This window comes from Theropithecus gelada, chromosome 7b, assembly GCF_003255815.1.
Source record: "Theropithecus gelada isolate Dixy chromosome 7b, Tgel_1.0, whole genome shotgun sequence".
In the NCBI taxonomy this organism is placed as follows: Eukaryota; Metazoa; Chordata; class Mammalia; order Primates; family Cercopithecidae; genus Theropithecus; species Theropithecus gelada.
Genome location: NC_037675.1, coordinates 97,758,996 through 97,778,839, shown reverse-complemented (window position 1 = coordinate 97,778,839; position 19,844 = coordinate 97,758,996). Strand labels below are relative to the sequence as shown.

The 19,844-nt window shown below is 39.8% G+C and overlaps 1 protein-coding gene across 1 annotated transcript in view; it reads left to right on the top strand.

Annotated features, from left to right (window-relative positions):
• ATG2B (autophagy related 2B) overlaps positions 1 to 16,046 on the top strand; it is an 83,694-nt gene extending 67,648 nt beyond the window's left edge. Inside the window, exons 35-42 of the mRNA XM_025392471.1 lie at positions 1,724 to 1,802; positions 2,120 to 2,327; positions 5,193 to 5,262; positions 5,597 to 5,679; positions 6,341 to 6,462; positions 6,685 to 6,839; positions 7,469 to 7,618; positions 11,286 to 16,046. Of these exons, the coding sequence (XP_025248256.1) occupies positions 1,724 to 1,802; positions 2,120 to 2,327; positions 5,193 to 5,262; positions 5,597 to 5,679; positions 6,341 to 6,462; positions 6,685 to 6,839; positions 7,469 to 7,618; positions 11,286 to 11,516 (1,098 nt within the window). The 3' untranslated portion in view covers positions 11,517 to 16,046. The remainder of the gene's footprint in view (positions 1 to 1,723; positions 1,803 to 2,119; positions 2,328 to 5,192; positions 5,263 to 5,596; positions 5,680 to 6,340; positions 6,463 to 6,684; positions 6,840 to 7,468; positions 7,619 to 11,285) is intronic.
• The last annotated feature ends 3,798 nt before the right edge of the window (positions 16,047 to 19,844 follow it).

Below are 19,844 nucleotides of genomic sequence, written 5' to 3'. Positions count from 1 at the left end.
TTGCTGTTTTTTTTGAAGGTAATCATGGAGTCCCACCATTTATGGCATTAAAATATCACCATCTAGTGGCCAAAGAATAGTCTGTTAAACTGTAAACATGTAATCTTTGGTAAAATAGGAATTATATATATTAAATGCGTATAGTGGAAATAATATATAAAATACATACATGAATATATATGTAAAGCATAACAATATAATGAACAATTCATGAACCCACTACCCTGCTTCAGAACCAGAATATTTCCACTACTGTCGAAACCACCTGCTTGCTCTGCAGTCCATTGCTTAGTCTCCCATATGCATGTTACTTAGAGTATCCTTCTCATTTGCATCATTTGTACTTCTGAGATATGTGATCAGTAGACAGAGGTTTTGGAATTGTCAAACTGTATTGGTGTGCCACCACATATTTTGACCCTTCACATTGCATTTTGGCACAGTATTAATGTTTTGTGTTAGTTTAGGGTTTTTTTTTTTTGAGACAGTGTCTCGCACTATTGCCCGGGCTGGAGTGCAGTGGTGCGATTTCTGCTCACTGCAGCTTCTGCCTCCCAGGTTCAAGTGATTCTCTTGCCTCAGCCTCCTGAGTAGCTGGGATTACAGGCGCCTGCCACCACGCCTGGCTAATTTTTTGTGTTTTTAGTAGACATGGGATTTCACTGTGTTGGCCAGGCCGGTCTTAAACTCCTGACCTCATGATCTGCCTGCCTCAGCCTCCCAAAGTGTTGGGATTACAGGTGTGAACACTGCACCCAGCCAGTTTAGGATTTTTTTTTTTAATGAAAGAAAAGAATAAGATCAGGCTTAGGCATGTATACAAATATATCCTCGAAGATATATTTGTCAGTTTGAGTGAGATAGGCAAAACGAAGCTGCCAATAATGGGCAAATATGGCATGTACATACAATGTGAAGATGGAGCCATGCAGTTTTTGTTTGTAATTATGTAATTTCAGGAGAGACCACACTGAATGGATTATTTTGATTATTTTGAATATCATGTTCAATGATGAAATGTATTAAGGCAATATAATGTATGATAAAAGCAGAAGTAAGTCATTTGAAACTTCGAAGACACTTAAAAGTGTACCCATGGTGAAACCCCGTCTCTACTGAAAATGCAAAAAATTAGCCGGGCGTGGTGGCGGGCGCCTGTAGTCCCAGCTACTCGGGAGGCTGAGGCAGGAGAATGGCATGAACCCGGGAGGCGGAGCTTACAGTGAGCCGAGATTGTGCCACTGCGCTCCAGCCTGGGCAACAGCCAGAATCCAGCCTGTGCAACAAAGCCAGACTCCATCTCAAAAAAAAAAAAAAAAAAAAAAATGTCCAGCACATGATTGTTGGTAATATTATCACCACAATGCAGAATGAGAGCTAGTGCCAAGAGTGAGAGTGCTCCATTTCTAAGAAAACTCAAATGTACTTTGATTTAGTCCTTTTTACCTTTGTAATCTTTAACTTCTGTCTCTCAGTTTTCATACCTATAAATTAATTTCCTCATAGAGTTATGAGAATTAAAAGGGAAGTGTGTATCTGTGTGTGCGTGTATGTGGTCGGGGGAAGAATGGGAATAATGACTGGCATAGAGAAGGGATTCAGTAAATTGTAGCTATATTTGAACAATGAGTAAAATATATGAGTTTAAGATACTTTGTTTCATAGTTTTAGAAATAGGTGATTTTTTTTCTTCCTTAGTTAAAATTACATCTCTTAATTTTAGGATGCCTTGTTCTTCCTGAAGGATTTCTTCACAAGTCTTTCTACAGAAGTAGAGCTTCAAATGACTCCAGATCCAGAAGGTATTAAATATGTATAGTTTGAAAAGGCTATACCAAGTACTTGGATTGATTTTAATTGTTATGAGGCTTTTTTGAGACTGTACTTATAATATTTATTCCCACTTATGTAAATGTGTTCTGTGTTTATTTTTGTTGATTTTTGCGAATGCTGTTTATATAAAAGTAATAATTTAAAAGGTGAAAGCAAATTTTCTCTGTAACAAGAATCGTATTTTGATTAAATAAAATGTAGGAAAACAAATTAGATCAAGTTTGATTTAAATGGTTGCTCAGAAGAAGCATATCTAATTTTTCAAACGTGCACATTACATTTTCAGTTAAAAAGTCTCCTGGAGCTGATGTCACCTGCAGTTTGCCAAGGCATTTGAGTACCTCAAAGGAGCCAAATCTAGTTATTTCTTTCCCTGGGCCAAAACAACCTTCCCAGAATGGTAGTGCCAATTCAGTGGAAGTGGTGAATGGCACGGAAGAGAAGAACTTCTCTGCTGAAGAAGCATCTTTTAGGGATCAGCCTGTGTTTTTTAGGTAACTAGTTTAGTTTTAATAGCAAATGAAGTTATTTTAGACTTTTGAAGATTGTTCTGTGGTGTGTGTGTGCTGGTAATCGTGAGGTTCGATTAGCTTTTCTTTGCACTGCCAAATCATCAGCTGGTGTATTTATCTGTATGTGGTCTCCATCTAATTGCATCCCCCTTATTTGCACATAGTAACCTGGTTCAAAATTCATCTCTCTTTCGATTCCCTGGCAGGAATTTCCTTTTCTTCTAGCTTCTTTCTTCTTTCTCTCCTCTGTCCCCTCTTTCCAGCAGTGTTATGGCGTGTTTGTACCAGACCAATAGGATATCATCCTTTTGCTTTTTTTCCTTTACGTATCTCAACCTGGCTATACCTGTCTGTCTTTTCCTTTGTGGGGATTTTCTACCTATTTTCTCTCTCAGCCCTTCCCAGTCGTTGTGTGTCTTTCCTGACCCTTCCCTCCCCGCTCAGTGGGCACTATTGGGGTACCCAGGTCCCCAGTGCTGCTGCCGTCAGCTGTGACTGCTGCCCAGTGGCTGGGCCAGCTCGAACACAGCACACTGCAGTTTCCTCATCTCCAGACCTGTTCATTCTTCTTGTCTTCTTTCTTTTCCAGCCCTTGATGGTAGGGATAGTGGCTTGGCCTTATGGGAAAGAGAAGGGATTGAAGATCAGTGCCCCCTTGTTATGAGGAACAGTTACATCTTCCCTGATTTTCTGTGCCGCTTTCTCACACATCCCAGGTTCCTGATTTCTCTCTTTCTCTCTAGGTTCTGAAGTTAGACTTTAGGTATGGGCCAAAGTCAGCAGTATTACTACTTGGAAGGGTTGTCACGTTTTAAATATTTTGCATAGTGATGAAAATAGGTAGAAAAAATGGAATATGATAATTGGAAAGATCTTGGAATAGATGATTTCTGGTGGTTCTAAATCTTTCCACCACCAAAGGGAAGGACCTTTTAAAATTAATTTCCTACATTGATCCTTTTATTTTTACAAAAACATGTATCTTAAGTGATAATTTGCATTCTTATTTTATTAGTCACATTTATAAACTGCCAATTTGATTTTTGTAAACATAGGCCTGAAAGCAAAGAATTTTGCCTTTTTCTTTTTTTTTTAGCCCAAAGGAAGTTGGGTTGCTCATATATTTAGGTTTAAAAAGTACACAAGCCCTATACTTACTTAAGTAAATGTTTATTTTTTCCATTAGACTATTTAAAATATTGAGAATCGCTTATAGATTTTCATTTGTACTCTCAAAGGCTCCTAATCAGTACCATAGTCTAAATTACACACCTTACAAATGAGTAAGTGAATGCCCAGAGAGATGAGTTGACTTGCTCAAGACCACAGTTAGTGGCCAAGGAACAACTAGAACACAGATCTTCTTATCCCCAATCCAGAAAATCCAGTACAGTTTTTAGTGATGTCATGAGAGCCCCCTTCCTCCAAACATTATTCATTTTACAGATGTTTATTGAGCACTTTTAACTGTATGCCAGGTTTTGATCTAGGCACAAATGAACAAAGTAGAGAAAATATTTAATTGAGATTACAAATAATTAAAATAAATGGTTTGTCCTATTAATATGTGCCATGGAGAAAACAAAGAGTGAGAAAGGAGAGTATTGAGAGGGTACTGGCCAGACAGCCAGATGGAGCTGAGTACTCAGGGGATGGGCGTGACCTGAGCTCTGAGACTTCTTGTAGTGATTGGTGTAAATACAGCATCTCCATTTTGTTGTAGGCGAAGTGGACTTTGGTGAGATGGCTTAGGATGTAACCACCAACATTAATTCTGTGGGAAAACTGTGTTTCAAGTTCCAAACATTGTTTGCAGCCAACTTTTGGAAGCCGGATCATTTTGTTAGATGTGTATCATCAGTATACAACCAGCCCTCTATATCTACGAATTCCACATCTGAGAGTCAACCAAAATATTAATGAAAAATGACAATAAAAATAATACAAATTAAAAATACAAGAACGATTTGCACAGCATTTATATTGTATTAGATATCATAAGTAATCTAGAAATGATTTAGAGTATATGAGAGGATATGTGTGGCATATATGCAAATACTATCCCATTGTATATAAGGGACTTGAACATCAAGGGGTTTGATATCCATAAGGACCCTGGAAGCAGTCCCCTTCAGAAACCAAGGGACAGCTGTATAATTATAATTTCATTCTCACACTGTTCCCTGTATCTGCTTGTCGATATTCTGTTTACTTAGAAGCGTTAGTTTCAAGGATTCTCACAACATTTAACAATGTAGGTGGCATTTTAACAATTTCTGAAGACTGAGCAGCAGAGAGTTAAGTGACTGGTCCACAATTGCATCTCATAGATGAACCTGGGGTTCATGCCAGGATTGCTAGCACTTCTTCACCAGACAGTCAAAGTAATTCCTTAGGCTTTCCCTTTTTATTTCTTGGTAATGACTATCTGGTTTAATCTTGAGGGTTGCTTTTATTAATTTGTTCTTTGAATGAATTGAGAATATATATAGGAATAAATTTTTTTGTAAGTGTACATTATTTCATAAACTGAGAAAAGTTTTCTATTACATTTTATTTTTGCATTCTTTTTTATTTTTATTTTCCCACAAGATATACAGACATAACTAAGAAAAGCTTTTTGTGAGAAACGCAAATATAATAATATATGAACGATTGACATCTGTTTAATTGTTGTATTAAAAGATAGAGCTAAAAGACATTCTCTCTTATTTAGTTCTTAAGATATTTACATGATTAATTTTGTAGTTTTGTTTTTATTCTCCAATTGAACAAATTAATGTATATCTAATTTCACCTATTAGTAATTGTAAATGTAAATAACTCCCCTCCTTCCTTTATCTTCAGAGAATTTAGATTCACGTCAGAAGTTCCCATTCGACTTGATTATCATGGCAAACATGTATCAATGGATCAGGTTGGGAAACTCTACAAATATACTCTACAAAATTATCTTATGTTTCTCTAATGAACTTGTTTTTATTTTTAACTTTGCTTTGTCATAGTTTATATATATGTTTGAAATGAAGTGCAAGGTTTTTAAATTTAATTGGTTTTAATGTAAATACTCAAGTACCATGAGTAAAACTTGGTATAAATTGGGTCATATGTATTGTAAAATATATATTTTTGCCGTAAATATTTTGTTTTAGTATCAATAATGACTACTGCTTTGACTTTCAAAATAACAATGATTTTAGATGTTGAGTCTCTTAATTTACAGGTTAATTTGGCCTTTTTTAATTTTGAAGGGTACGCTAGCTGGGATTTTGATTGGTCTGGCTCAGTTAAACTGCTCTGAACTAAAGCTCAAGAGGCTTTCCTATCGACATGGGTAAGTGAATTTATTCTATGAAGCTTTAAGTGAAGTTACCAAAGTTAGTTTCCAACAAATTTAAAAACTGAGTTTTCTTAGCAAGCATACACAATTTTATAGTATTTTAGAGAGCTCATTTTTGGAGAACTCTTACAGATTTAGGCACTGATTTCTATTCTGAGGGATTAGAAGTAGTTTGAAAAGAGTTATATTTGGAAAAAACAGTTATAGTTTAGGATATTTTAAATAATTTTCTAAGGTTGTAAATTAGGTTATTCAGTGAACAGATTGGAAGTTCACAAGGTAGTAGTGGTTCTTAGTAGCAATTATTGGCAGTTTAGAAACTTTGGGTTAATCCTATGCCAAAGCCTTAGATGTTCAAGAAATAAGAACAGTGGGAAGACACACTATTACCTGAGTCTTGTAGAAATTATTAACATTAGAATTGGATTTTATATATATGTGTGTGTGTGTATGTATATGTATATTTAGAGAAATTCAGGTTGTGAGTTAAATGCATGATTTATATTTCTTTTTGTTTTGAAAAATGTTTTGCTATTTTTGAAGCATCTGTAATATTTGTCCTTATAATTTGTAGATTTTAAGTAAAAACCCTCAAACTAATCTATGTCTATAAATGTATTTCTCCTTTTGACATACTAATAATCATTTGCCCTAGTTTACTAGGTGTTGACAAATTATTCTCATATGCAATCACTGAGTGGCTTAATGACATTAAGAAGAACCAGCTGCCTGGAATCCTGGGAGGTGTTGGGCCTATGCATTCACTAGTACAATTAGGTGAGTTTCCTTTTTTTTAAATCAAAAGATAAGTTATTTTTTCAGATCAGTAATTCTTACCCTTTGAGAATTTATGTGAGGACCATCAGTCTAGAAAACTCACATATGTACTCGTACACACAAAACTTTACCTCCAGTTTTAGGAGTTAAAAACTCCAGGCTTAGAATGATTGAAAGGTCTGAACTCCGGCACTGATGTTGATTTTGTGTTGACTGTTCTAGTACAAGGCCTAAAGGACTTGGTCTGGCTCCCAATAGAGCAGTACCGGAAGGATGGCCGCATTGTCAGAGGGTTTCAGAGAGGCGCTGCTTCCTTTGGTACCTCGACAGCAATGGCTGCTCTAGAACTCACAAACAGAATGGTTCAAACCATACAGGTATCTTTCCTTAGACTGCCTTAGTCTATCCAAAAAGAGCCATTGTGAAATGGTTGGGTCCTTTTGTTTTTAAAACAATACTGCGAAAATATACAAAATGTGAGTAGATACTTTATTTGTAATGATTTAATGTCATGCTTGTTTTATTGCTTAAATGTTTAGTGTTAAATAATTAGAATAAAGCAGTGGAATACAGTGTCAGATTTGTTTGCATGTTTCAGGTAAATTGTAAACATTAAGTTAGCAGAGGATTTATTTCACCATATTTGTATGAAAGGATCATAGCTAAGTTTGAAGAAGGCGTTGTAGATTAAACAGAAGTATTGAAGGTCATTCTAGTAAGTATTAAGCTCCATAGACTGATGTGGAAATGTTGAGTGTTCTCAGTGAACAGAGGAGGGGCTAAAAATTTACCTCAATCCAGGTGTTAGTTCTTAGTTTATACTTTTATGTTCTTGTTATAAAAGTCATCAATTCTTGTGGTAAAGAATTCAGATATGCAGAAGGGTCTCCATTAGGGCTTATGAGTTCCTCTCCTCTTCCTCACTCCCTGTAGGAAGTGCTCTGCTGGTCCCTAACTCTTCAGACTTTCTTCTAATTCATTTCTTCCTTTTGACAAAATGATCCAGGCAGCTGCAGAGACTGCTTATGATATGGTGTCTCCTGGTACCCTTTCTATCGAGCCCAAGAAGACCAAAAGGTTTCCTCATCACCGGTTAGCCCACCAGCCAGTAGACCTGAGGGAAGGTGTGGCCAAGGCCTACAGTGTTGTGAAAGAGGTAATTGAATACTTGGGTGGACACATCAGAACCCGTCTTTGTGCTTTCCCAACTTTCACCTAAAGAGCATTTAATGGCTTAAATTTATTCTGTAGAAATCCCTGGGAGCGGAATGGCAACTGCTGCTAATAACATGTGCCCACATCTGTGTGAAGTGATGGAAAAGGGCCAGTCTGGGACCAGTAGGCTTGCAGGAAGACTGGTGATTGTGTGGGTGGACGGATTCTCTCTCTTCACCTGCAGAAGCACTCAGGGAGTGATAGAAACAAATGCCGTGTGTTCGCTGTCTAGGTTTAACACATTTATGCTCTGCCCTGCTTGCTTCAGATGTGCTTAAGAACTAGAACTTTTCAGATGAATCTCCCACCCTGATCCTATTGCCATGCCTTCACTATGCTGAACATGGAACATATGTTTTTATATAGTTTTATTATTTAAGTATGTATTCATAAGCAAAACATACTAGTGTTTATGTTTTAAAAGTTTCCATAAATGGTGTTATGTGTCTCATTCTGCAACTTATTTCTTTCAAGACAGATCCATGTTAATCTTAATCCATGTAGGTCTAATTTCAACAGTTTTATGGTATTTCACTATATGAATATATCATAATTTATTTATTTTCCTGTTGGGGAACATTCAGTTTCCATTTTTTCCCCTAAAACACCACTATGGGGAGTGCTCATTTAACTGTCTTTTTGTTCATATGTACAATAAATTATTTAGGGTACAACTGGGGAGTAACTGTTGGAATCTTGAGATTGATTAAGCATTGCTGATTTGCTCTCTGACACAGTTGTGCCAGCGAACTCTGGTTTTTTTTTCTGGGTGTTGTCAGGGTCATTCCTTGGCATACTCTTTTTGACATTCTTTTTAATATGACATAAGGGAGTTTGAGGTCATTTGACTTATGATTTGTGTTTTAGGATTTCATGAAAGATATTTTTCTCAGTCATATTCTAACAACAGTCAGACGTGCCTAGGACGGTCTTTTACTTGAGAAAAGTAGCCTCTGTGGTCCCAAACGGCAGGAAGTCCACGAAGGTAGGGCCCCAAGAAATGTATTAGTGGATAAATAAAGGTAAGACCAATGGTCAGCTTGGAAAAAAAGATTTACTGGGGAGAATAAAGAGATAATTACCAGTCAGACTTGTTCCTATAGATGTCAGGATTGGGACAACTATCAATAGGTTAAAATTAGATCTGTGAAACAGACATTGGGGTTAGTAAGGGCAGTGGGCAGTAAGATGTAATAGCAGTTTGATATTTAGCAACTTGTGAAATGGTTGCCTAATTTAATCTATATTAATTTTAAAATAAATGTGTGCTTACTTTGTGCCAAATGTATAATAATCGCCATTAGAGATAGGCGATATTTCTAATTCACAGATGAGGAAATGGGTTCCGCCAGACAGTGGCCTCCGCCAAGTACCACAGTGAGAAGGGAGTGGAGCCAGGATTGGAACTGGGTATTTGGGTTTAAAGTGTAGTTCTCTTTCTCTAAGCTGTCACTAGGAAGAATGAGGGAAGGGAGGGTGAGATTAGTAAGTGTGGATTGAGATGGTAGGATGTGCTTGTTTGGACTTACTCTGGATTCTCTATTAAAGTTAAAAAAAAAAGTTCCTAAGTGGCAATTGGTATTTCTTTTCCATTTTAGATGTCAGTAAGTCAAAGATGAAGAGAAAATGCCATTTGTGTGTCATAGATAGGCTCATCTTTTAGATCAGACGTTGGCAGACTAGGCTGCAGGGCAGACCTGGCCATGCCTCTTTTGTATGGGCCTTTGAGCTAATAATAATGGTGTTTACAATTTTAAAGGATTGTAAAACAAAACAAAAAAACAAAAAATAAGTAACAGAGACCATGGCCCACAAATACCTTCTATGTGGCCCTTACAGAAAAAGTATGTCAACTCCTACTTCCGTAGTTTTATTTGGTGGTAGTCAGGCACTTATGAGGGTGGTAGCAGGAATTATTTATTGAACACTTACTGTCTTCCAAACTCTGTCAAGCTCTTGAGATGAATTATTCTAACAATCACCATAGGAGGAAGGCAACATTTTAATTTCCTGTTTAAATGACTGGTCACACAGCTAACTAATAGGGCTGAGATTGGAATTCTGTTGTCTGCAAACGTAGTGGTGGTCAGCCTCGTACTGTACTCATCTACTCCTGTTTATCTCGGGTGGCATAGGGAGGAGAGCTGGTGGAGAGGGGAGGGAGATGGTGCAGTGAAATGTACAATTTGTAAACATTTTCTTTGTTGTGCTCATGGTTTCTCATTGGCTATTCTCTAGATAGTTTTTAAAGTAGTACTTATTATTTCTTTGAGTTTTTCTGGACATCCTTTTTTTTTTTTTTGAGATGGAGTCTCGCTCTGTCACCCAGGCTGGAGTGCAGTGGCGTGATCTTGGCTCTCTGCAAGCTCTGCCTCCTGAGTTCACACCATTCTCCTGCCTCTGCCTCCCGAGTAGCTGGGACTGCAGGCACCCACCACCACGCCCAGCTAGTTTTGTGTATTTTTAGTAGAGACACGGTTTCAACGTGTGTTAGCCAGGATGGCCTCGATCTCCTGACCTCGTGATCACCTGCCTCAGCCTCCCAAATTGCTGGGATTATAGGCGTGAGCCACCGTACCCGGCCTTCTAGACATCGTTTTTTTTTTTGCTCTGTGGTATTACATGTTTTTGCCAGATGTACTGGGTAGATAGGACACTCTTGTTAACTTGCCAAAATGATGGCTAGATTCTGGGTTAGGACAAGGTCCTTGATTTCCCTGGAGAATTCAAAGTTCCTTTATGCTGTCCCCATCACCGAAGCTGTCACAATAATAAATAATAATAATAATGTAATAATAATAATAATGGAATGTTGCTTTGAGTTCCCTAGGGATTTCTGAGTTAGATAAATGGTAAAGATTCAGAAGGCACGTGAAGTTTTACCACATTGGTTTGACCTACATGTTTGTATATTCAGCTTCAAAGCTTAGCAGTCATTATTAGCATAGAGACTGAGTAAACAAAAAGAAAGCTTAACAATCATCATTATTTTATTGTTATATGTTGTGAGAGAGATGGAAAATGCTGTTGAAGTTTTGTTGAGAATTATTAAACATGTTCCTGCATTTTGTTCTCAGAATTCGCTAATCCAATAAAATGTTCTATTTAGCTTTTTATCGTAATTGAATTTTCCATTTTTTTTCCTAATACATAGCCAGTAATTTAAAACAAATTAAGTAATTTCCCAGAGCTTAATAGAATTAGGTGTTTTTATGTTGAATCAAAGGGAACTATCACCATATTTCTTTAGTGAGTGTATTCAAGAAGCTTTGTTTGCCAAGTTTAACTGGAGTGATTAATAGTACCAGCAAAGCCCGTATTTCTGTCTTCCCAATGCGAAATTTTAGTTTACCTACATTTTCCACACACTAGTGTCACAATAAAATACTAAATCATAATTGCCTCTTTTCCTTATAGTTAGAAGTCTGTCATTAAAAATAATCCTGGGTTATCAAAAAGCATGGCAGTTTTGTTGGTTTTTTTTGTCTGGTTACAAACATAATGTTGATTACCTGCTTTAAAAGTGCATACTGCAGGATAGCTTGGAGAGTTTTCCGACCAGAGTTTGTTCACTGCCCTCCTCTCTCCTACCTCCCACCTCTACGCAGGGAATCACAGACACGGCTCAGACCATTTATGAAACTGCGGCTCGAGAACACGAGAGCAGAGGGGTGACTGGTGCCGTAGGCGAGGTTCTGCGCCAGATTCCTCCGGCAGTGGTGAAACCTCTGATTGTTGCCACAGAAGCAACGTCAAACGTGCTGGGTGGCATGAGAAACCAAATTAGGCCAGATGTCCGGCAAGACGAGTCACAGAAATGGCGCCACGGGGATGACTGATGGCTTGGAACTGACAGCGTGAAGATAAGGAGAGTGGAACCAGGAGCTCAGCGTCCCAACGGCAGCTTCAGAGGAAGCTTGTTTAATTTTATTATGCTCATCTCAGGAACAAAAGCATTTTTTAGTTAAATAATTTAATGTCAAAACAACATGCAACCAAAAACTTCTGACATTTAGGGCTAGTTGATACTTGCCTATGGAAATGTTTGGTGGCTGGTGTCAAAGTTCCTTAAAGCATTTGCTGCCAAGTTAGTGGAAGGCTCACTTTTGTTAAATGACTGTAATTCTCCTTGTTACCAACAAGAGATCATTGGAAGCCGCCTTCTAAGACACTCTTTGTGTAGCTCTGTGGAGTGAGTTTTCTTAAGGTTTCAAAAGAATCACATCTTCAAAACTTTAATTGAAAATGAGAGACAGAAGCCACAGGGGAAGCAAAGCAAATAGGATTTTTAATATAAATATCAGTGTGGAAAAATAACTTATTCTGTTGAATTTAGTGTTCATGCACTTGAGAACAACATTATTTCCATTTACTCTGAAAATCCTTCTGTGGGGGTTTGAGAAGGTGGATGTTGCAGACGCGTTCTGTTGTGTTGCACTTTATCCTGTGTGTGTGTGTGTTTCGATTAATTCAAGTTGTGTGCTGTATTTCTTGTATAATTTACGAAGTTACACAAAATACAAAGAGCAGTAAACTTGTCTGAAAGTTTTTGGCAAAGGAAAGTAACTTAAATGTAATAGCTTCCTTTAAGAGCACAGGAAAATATGCATTCTATAATGAAGTGGGGCCCATGTAATTGTTTATATTTTCAGTTTTAAGCAGGTATAGTGCAAGCTTGTTAGGAATGCGTGGAAGAGGAGATTAGAAGTGATTTTTCCTCTTTTAAAAGTAAACAAAAATTCTTCAAATATGCCCTAGTTAACTATTTCAGCGTACCATTTTTACTTGGTTAACAGTGTACATTTTGATAACCTATCAGGAGTGAATAAAGGATTTTTATTTAAAGGCGATATTGTTTTATTCTTCCATGAATATTTTGCTTTTCTTAGAGCATATTCATAGGTGCAGTACCATGATTTACCACAAGATAATTGGGAACACTTTCTCAAAATTGATTTTGCTTAATATCAGGTAAATCATTACCTAGGAGTAAGAGGGAAATTGTTCTCAATTCCTGACTTTAGATTGATCCAGCAGAAAGAAAAGGTGGAACTTTGTGTACATCCACTGTTTAAAGTTGCATGACGTGCGTGACGTGACTTCCTGTTTTCTAAAGTTGGGGGAATATCATTGAATTTCGATTTCAGAACTGCATGTCAATTTGGGACTTGGAAAATGAAGTTAAGTCGATTTCATTCTCTAAATTTTCTAAGCAGGAAAGCAATGTAAACCAAAAATCAAAATGTTTAGAATTTGTAAAAATGGGGTTATATAGCTTTTAATTTTAGTTTCCTTTTTACTGCCAAAAAAACTTAAAAAGACAACAGCGTAATCACCTGTTTAAGCACTGTGGGACCATCTGCTATTCGGTTCTGGGTAGAGCCTGGTCCTGGAGACACACTAACAGGAAGGCGTGTTACCGGGAAGGCGCCTCTGGCTGTGGGGTGCGTTCTGACCACCCCACTCAGAAGCCAGCATTCTCCATTTGCCCTTAATAAGGAAGCTTGCTATGTGTGTTAACCCAGTTACGATTAGTCAAACTGGAAAACACTTGATCAAACTTAAAAATGTAAAATCTCTCTAACTTTTAAATATACTTTCCGTATTTATACTTAAGTTGAGTTAACTACAGTATGGAGACAAATAATTATTCTCTTCTTTGCACCCTGAGTTGCAAACAAATTAAGTTTACAAATCTCATTTAAACATGTATCTTTATAATGTAACCTCTATGGTTCTTTCTTTGTTCTGCCTTCCTGCGCCTGCTGTTGATATAATCATTTTGGGAACAGAAACATTGTGTCTCAAAAAGATTCACTGTCAGTTCAGCCAAGATGTTCTTTACCTGAGATTCTGGAAAGATGTTTATCTATATCTGAACACTTCTACATTATTAAATGTCCTTAAGTTTTTTCTTTTTTACAAGCGTCTTTTCAAACTTTTGTGTTGTGATGACACAGCAGAAAGAGTGTGGCTAGAATCCGTGGTTTGCCACATCTGCAGCTTACCAAACGATGACTTGTCCAGTACGCCTGATGCCTGTAAGCCTCAGCATCCCTCCTGGTAAACAGAGGGTTTTTTACGACAAAGCCCAAGGCGGAGTTTTGGATGATTAGTCCATGTGTGCGTGTGAGAATGATTGCATGTGGCGTCATGCTTTGTACAGAGCCTCAGACCACTGGGCCTTGTCCAGTGAGAGTCCTCTCTCTGGTGACATCACACATGGAGCAGCCAGGGGCCACCTTAGATCTCAGATCTCACAGATCTCAGAGCAATACTTTTCTGAACTGCCACTGTGCCTGCGTGGTTGGGTTTGGTGTCATGCTTCTGATGAGAGTAGATCACGCGTGTCCACCAGTGATACGTTGAGTCCTTACAGTTGCCCCCCCACGGAGTTCCGTAAGCAGCTCCATCGAGATCTGTCAGCAAGTTGCAGGACCCCACAATATTCTGGCACGTTAAGACCACCTGACATCACGAGTAGAGAGGCAGCTGAGGCCACAGCCATGTCTTCCTCTTGAATGGAGCTAACTTGGAACCCCCTTTTCCCTTCCTGTCTGCCCGCCACTGAACATTGTCCTTTAGATAACTCAATGTTTCTTCTAGATGTCATAGCAATAGACTTTCACTTTCATGAAGTTTGGGTACAATTTGGATTCTCAAGTACATATATTTATCAATATTTTTATAAGGCAAAGTTCACTTAAAAAATCTTTCCAAGTAGCAGTGTGCCTAAGATGACAACATACTAAAAACCAGTGTCTCCTGCTCCTGTTGTATGTCACTTTTCAAGCCGATTGAAACATTTCTGGCTTGTAGGGCATTACTTTTTAACCATCTCCTTTATAAACAGTGTTCTGTAGGTTTGGTGTCTTTGTTCAGTTCCAAAAAATGTCCAGACAACTGTGTCTGCCCCTGCAGAGGCTGCTCGTCCAAAGGCAGCGTGTGCCGCTGCCACCGGAACGCAGACAGCAGGGGAGCCGAATTCTAAAGCAACGACTTAAAATGAGGAATCCACAATGACACTAAAAGGTTTCAGGATTGACTAATCATTGTCTTAACGGTAACTCAGATTTTTGATGTATAAACAGCTGTGTGACTTGGCGTCTGAGAGATCGCTCTGCTTTGCTTCGCTTCAGAGTTCTTGCACCCGCATCCTCAGAACCGTGGGGCATGGTGGGCTCTGACCAGCGCTCCCCTTCTGTTTTCCTTCACTACTTTTGACCTACTTAAGACTTCAGAGAGAATGTCCTTCAAGTTCTTTTCTCCATCAAGTTCTTTAAGTTCTTTGAAAGGAAGGGACTGTGCAAACACAAAGTGATATTCTTTTGTATCTGCAAATGCATCAGCTGGACATACCAATTGGTATCAAATAGAATAAAATCAAATATAAATTTTTGAGTCTTAGGTTAAAAAGGAAAGTTACTTGTATAGTTTATAGATAATGAAGGAAAAAGATTTCTTCTTTTTCATTGCAGGAAATCTTGTTTACTGGAAGATAGAGTCACTGTTTTCATATAAGACAAATAGTGCTTTAATGCCAACTTATTTTTATCTCAACATTTTCAGGATCATGCTAGGCACACTGCCTCCTTGAATAGACATTATATGCACAGCTGCAAGTCAGCCAATTTTTTTTATTCAGAAGTATTTTCCCCCCCATTATAGTGCCTGCATATCTGAGGTACAAAAAGCATTCAACACACTACCATAATAGGCTTCTTTGGGGATGAGAAATTTGAGTCTCAACAACTCAGAATTTGAAATGTCAGCGGTTTTGGTAAACGTAGGTGTTAGAGGTATATTTTGCTTTCCTACAATTGTTGGGCCCTCGATTCCAAGCATGTTGCTTCATGGGAAGCACCAGAGTGCCATCTGCTGTATTTCAAGAGATTGTAAATGTCATCTCAGCTGGCTCAGTTATATCTCTAATGTCCCGGGTAGCAGCCCTTCCCTCTAAAAACATGTTTACTTTGCTGTTTCACTTGTATTTTGTGTATACGAAATGGCAGCTTCTGATTTCTAGTTGGATTTGTCTTGCATTGTTTGTATAACTTGCTGGTCACCCAGGGCTATTTGCTTTTTCACTGAGAAATTTGGTAGGGGTGTCTAGTTCAGCTTTTATGTTGATCCATCCTGACTTATTTTAGACATTGAATTTATCTCACCGCAAGTAAAAGAACATATGTGTATTGACTGTCTTTGCTAAGTTTCCTAATTTTTCCTAATTATGGCAAGTATGGATGCGAATAAGAATACTGATGCTGTACAAATATTTTTGTGGAAATGTACCATGTTAATGTGACTATTTAAATAATATGAAAATAAGAATACTCTTGAAGAAAAAATTAAAATATTTACTCTTTGGATTTTGCTTTAAACACTCTTGTCTTTCACCGAGAAGTGTTCCCAGAACTCGTGTAAAACACTTTTTGGGGTGGGGATGTACAAATGTGTCAGACCTTGTGATTGGGAAATGATGTGCCAATGCCCCGGATGTTTCTGATAGCAGATCTCGGGTCTGTCTGTTACTGATTTCTGAGCTGTATGGAGTTTTAACAGTTCTTCCCTCCTCGCTTTGGATTTTGGTCCCTCTGTTAGTTATCCTATCCCTGCAATATGGACTTGGTGGCAAACACATCTCCTAGTTTGATCTCACAAAACTGATAACTATCTGGAGGAGTATTTTTGCTTGTGAAGGAAATATTTAAAAGACATACTTATTTTTATTTTATTTATTTTTTCAGATGGAGTTTTGCTCTTATTGCCCAGGCTGGAGTACAATGGAGCAATCTCAGCTCACTGCAGCCTCCGCCTCCTGGGTTCAAGCGATTCTCTTGCCTCAGCCTCCTGAGTAGTTGGGATTACAGGCACCTGCCACCACGCCCAGCTAATTTTTTGTATTTTTAGTAGAGACGAGGTTTCACCATGTTGGCCAGGCTGACCTCAGCCTGGTCTCGAACTCTTGACCTCAGCCTCCCAAAGTGCTGGGATTACAGGCATGAGCCACTGTGCCCGGCCAGACATACTTATTTTTAAAGGCAATTTACTTTAAAAGATTTTGTTGTGACAGATGTCACTAACATCCACTTTGAACAATTAGGGAAAAATGACAAGTCACACTTCACACATGGCTCTTGTTGAAGAGAGGGATGGGGACAGTTGTGAGATGCTCACTGTGTGCCAAGTATCTGAGCCCCCACTCAGAGGCAGTTTAACTAGAGTGCCTGTTTTCCAGATGAGGAGACAGGTTCAGAGAGGTCAAGAAACTTGGTCACCATCACATGGTTTGACTCCCAGACCTCATGCTCTTCCCAGGACTTCTTTTAAGAAAAGCTTGGAGCAGTTACCTAACTTAGCAAAATCTCTTCACTAATTGTGAAACCACAGAATTTTGCGAGAAGATTGAGATTAAAGGCTCTTAGAATATTTGAGCAAGAAAGTGATGTGCTTGATCTCTTCCCAGCGTCTCCAGCCCTTCTCCCCTCTTCTGGCTGTGCTTAGCCACCCTAGCGGTTCCGTTCTGCATGCCCGTGAGCAGGGGTTAGCACCACCTGGCAGATTTCTTTCTGTAAATGCTGCACCGGAGGCCACAGTCAACACTGATTAAAGCAAAATCTCAGAATGGGGCTCAAGTGGGGTTTCTCCACCTCAGCACTTGACATTTGGGACCAGCCTGGGCATTGTAGGATGAAGGGGATGTTGCCACCGCTCCCACCCCCCGATGACCTCTGGCCACTGGACACCAGTAACAAACTCCCCTCTCCCAGTCGTGACAACCAAAGATGTCTCCAGACGTGGCCAAATATGCCAAATATGACAAAAATCCCCTGTTAAAAATCACTGGGCTAAGAGCTCTCCTGGGGAAAATCATGCACAGCCTGGGGCAAGAACAAGCACTATGGCCGCCCCCACTTGGATGCTTCCGTCTGGATCTCTGCCTGCTCCTCCCGTCTCAGCCCAGAGGCTCCACTTCCAGGCAGCCTGGCCACCCTCCCTGCCTCTCTCTTTCCCACTATAGCATGCTCCCCTTTTCTTTGTTAAACTTTGCAGCACTCCTCGCATACTGTAGATCCATGTCTGTTTCTCTGTTTGACTGCCTTCAGGAGGGCAAGGGACTTAGGGACCTGGGGCCTAGCACAGTGCCTTGCCCAGAGTCAGGATCAGCGAATGGTGAATGAATGAATGAGTAGTGAACCTGAGTTGTCATCTAGTCCTGTCTGCAGGTGAGGAAACCGAAGCCTGAAGAGGGGAAATTCTTTGCCCAAGATCACATGATTACTACTTACAGATGTCCTTTATTCAGTGTAAGCTCACGTTTTCTTGGTTTTAGCAATACTTATAATAATTTTAAAACTATAAATACATATAAAATAAAAGTTCAACATTGACTGAATATTTCCTATGTGGAGACTCCTCTGCTAGGCACTCAACAACACTCTTGGCCACTGTGTCATGGTTCCCAAACTTGTCTGCACATTAGTCCCCTGGGGAACTTTAAAAATACACCCCAGGGATTGGGATTTAGCTGGTCTTTGGTGTGGGCTGCGCTTTGGCATTTTTGAGAGATCCCCTGGTTCTTCTCCTGTGCAGACGAGTTCCGAGACCCGGTGCATTACACTGCTCTGCCCCATTCACCAGGGCAGGGGAACATTCACATTCAGTATCAGCCAGGGTCCCAGCAAGAGATGTGACTGCTCCCTGTGACTGGCAGATGCTAGGAAGGAAATACTCAGCACATGGTGGGCAGCACAGGGTAAGGGAAGCCCACTGGCACCTCGTGGCTGTCTCTGAGCCAAGTGAAGACTTAGTAGCTCTTCGGTAATCCACTTTCAGCTCTGGGTCTGCCCTGGCCTCAAAGTCATGTGAGCCAGTGGCCATTCCTCACCTTTTGTGGCTCTCCTTGTGGGAATGGGATTAGGATGCCCCTCCTTCTTCATCCATCTCTCAAGAGACTGAAAACCAGGCACAGCCACAGTCCTGAAAAGACTAAGGGAGCAATTCCAAGAACTTACAGCTGAAAGAGGGCTGCCTGACTGGAGCTATGACCCTAGTTGGAGGGAAGCAGCCAGAGGGATAGACCCCCACCCCCACTCTCCTGCCCTTCCATCTCCTTCTGGAGCCTTCCATGGGTGGAACCTGACTCATGCCCAGTCCATAAGGCACAGGGTCCTGGGCAGAGGGCAAGGTGGAGAGGGACAGAAAAGAGGAGGGTGAATCTACTTTGCCTTGTTCATATTTGTACCATTATTTGTATTTTGCAGATGACACAACTAAGGCTTAGGTTAAGTAACCTGTCCCAAGCCACACCATGTACTTGTTAAGGAATACGAGTCACTAGTGACAGCTAGATCCCCAAATCTCGGCAGCTTAACAAAAAGAGAGGTTTATTTCTCATTTCCAGAAAGTCCAGTTGGCATTCTGGAATATCTGAAAGCTCTCCTTCAAGCAGTGATGGAGGAGCCCAGGCTCCTTCCATCTTGTAGCTCTGCATCCCCTGGAACCTCAGAATCCCCAGCTGGGATCTCTGCACAGGAGAGACAGGAGGACCACTTTTATGGCCAGGACATAGCCAGGGAGACAGGAGCAAACATCACTTATGCCACCATTGGTCAGAATTCTGTCACGTGGTCACAGCCAACAGGAAACACAGGTAATGGAGACTACTTGTGTACCCAGGAAGGAATGAAAGTGAGGTTGGTGAGCACCTGGCCTGACTGCTACCTGCAGATCATAACCAGCCCATTTAGACTCTGAATGCAGGAAATCTGACTGCAGATCCACGTGCTTACATGCTCTATTGGAATAACATTCCGCTGCACTCGAAGATAATTTGCTGTTGCCAGAGTTAGGATTTTTTTCCCCTGGGCTTGTTTATATCCCTGAAAGCAGTTCCATACAGAGCAAATCCCATTCAGCAAACATCTGCTGGTGAATGGGGCAGGGCAGCGTAATGCACCGGGTCTCAGAACTTGTCTGCACCTGAGAACCAGGGGATCTCTCAAAAATGCCAAAGCGCAGGCCACACCCAAGTCCAGCTAAATCCCAATCCCTAGGGTGTATTTTTAAAGCTCCCCAGGGGACTAACGTGTAGACAAGTTTGGGAACCATGACACAGTGGCTAAGAGTGTAGACGTTAGAGTTAGGCTACTTGGGGCCGAACTCAG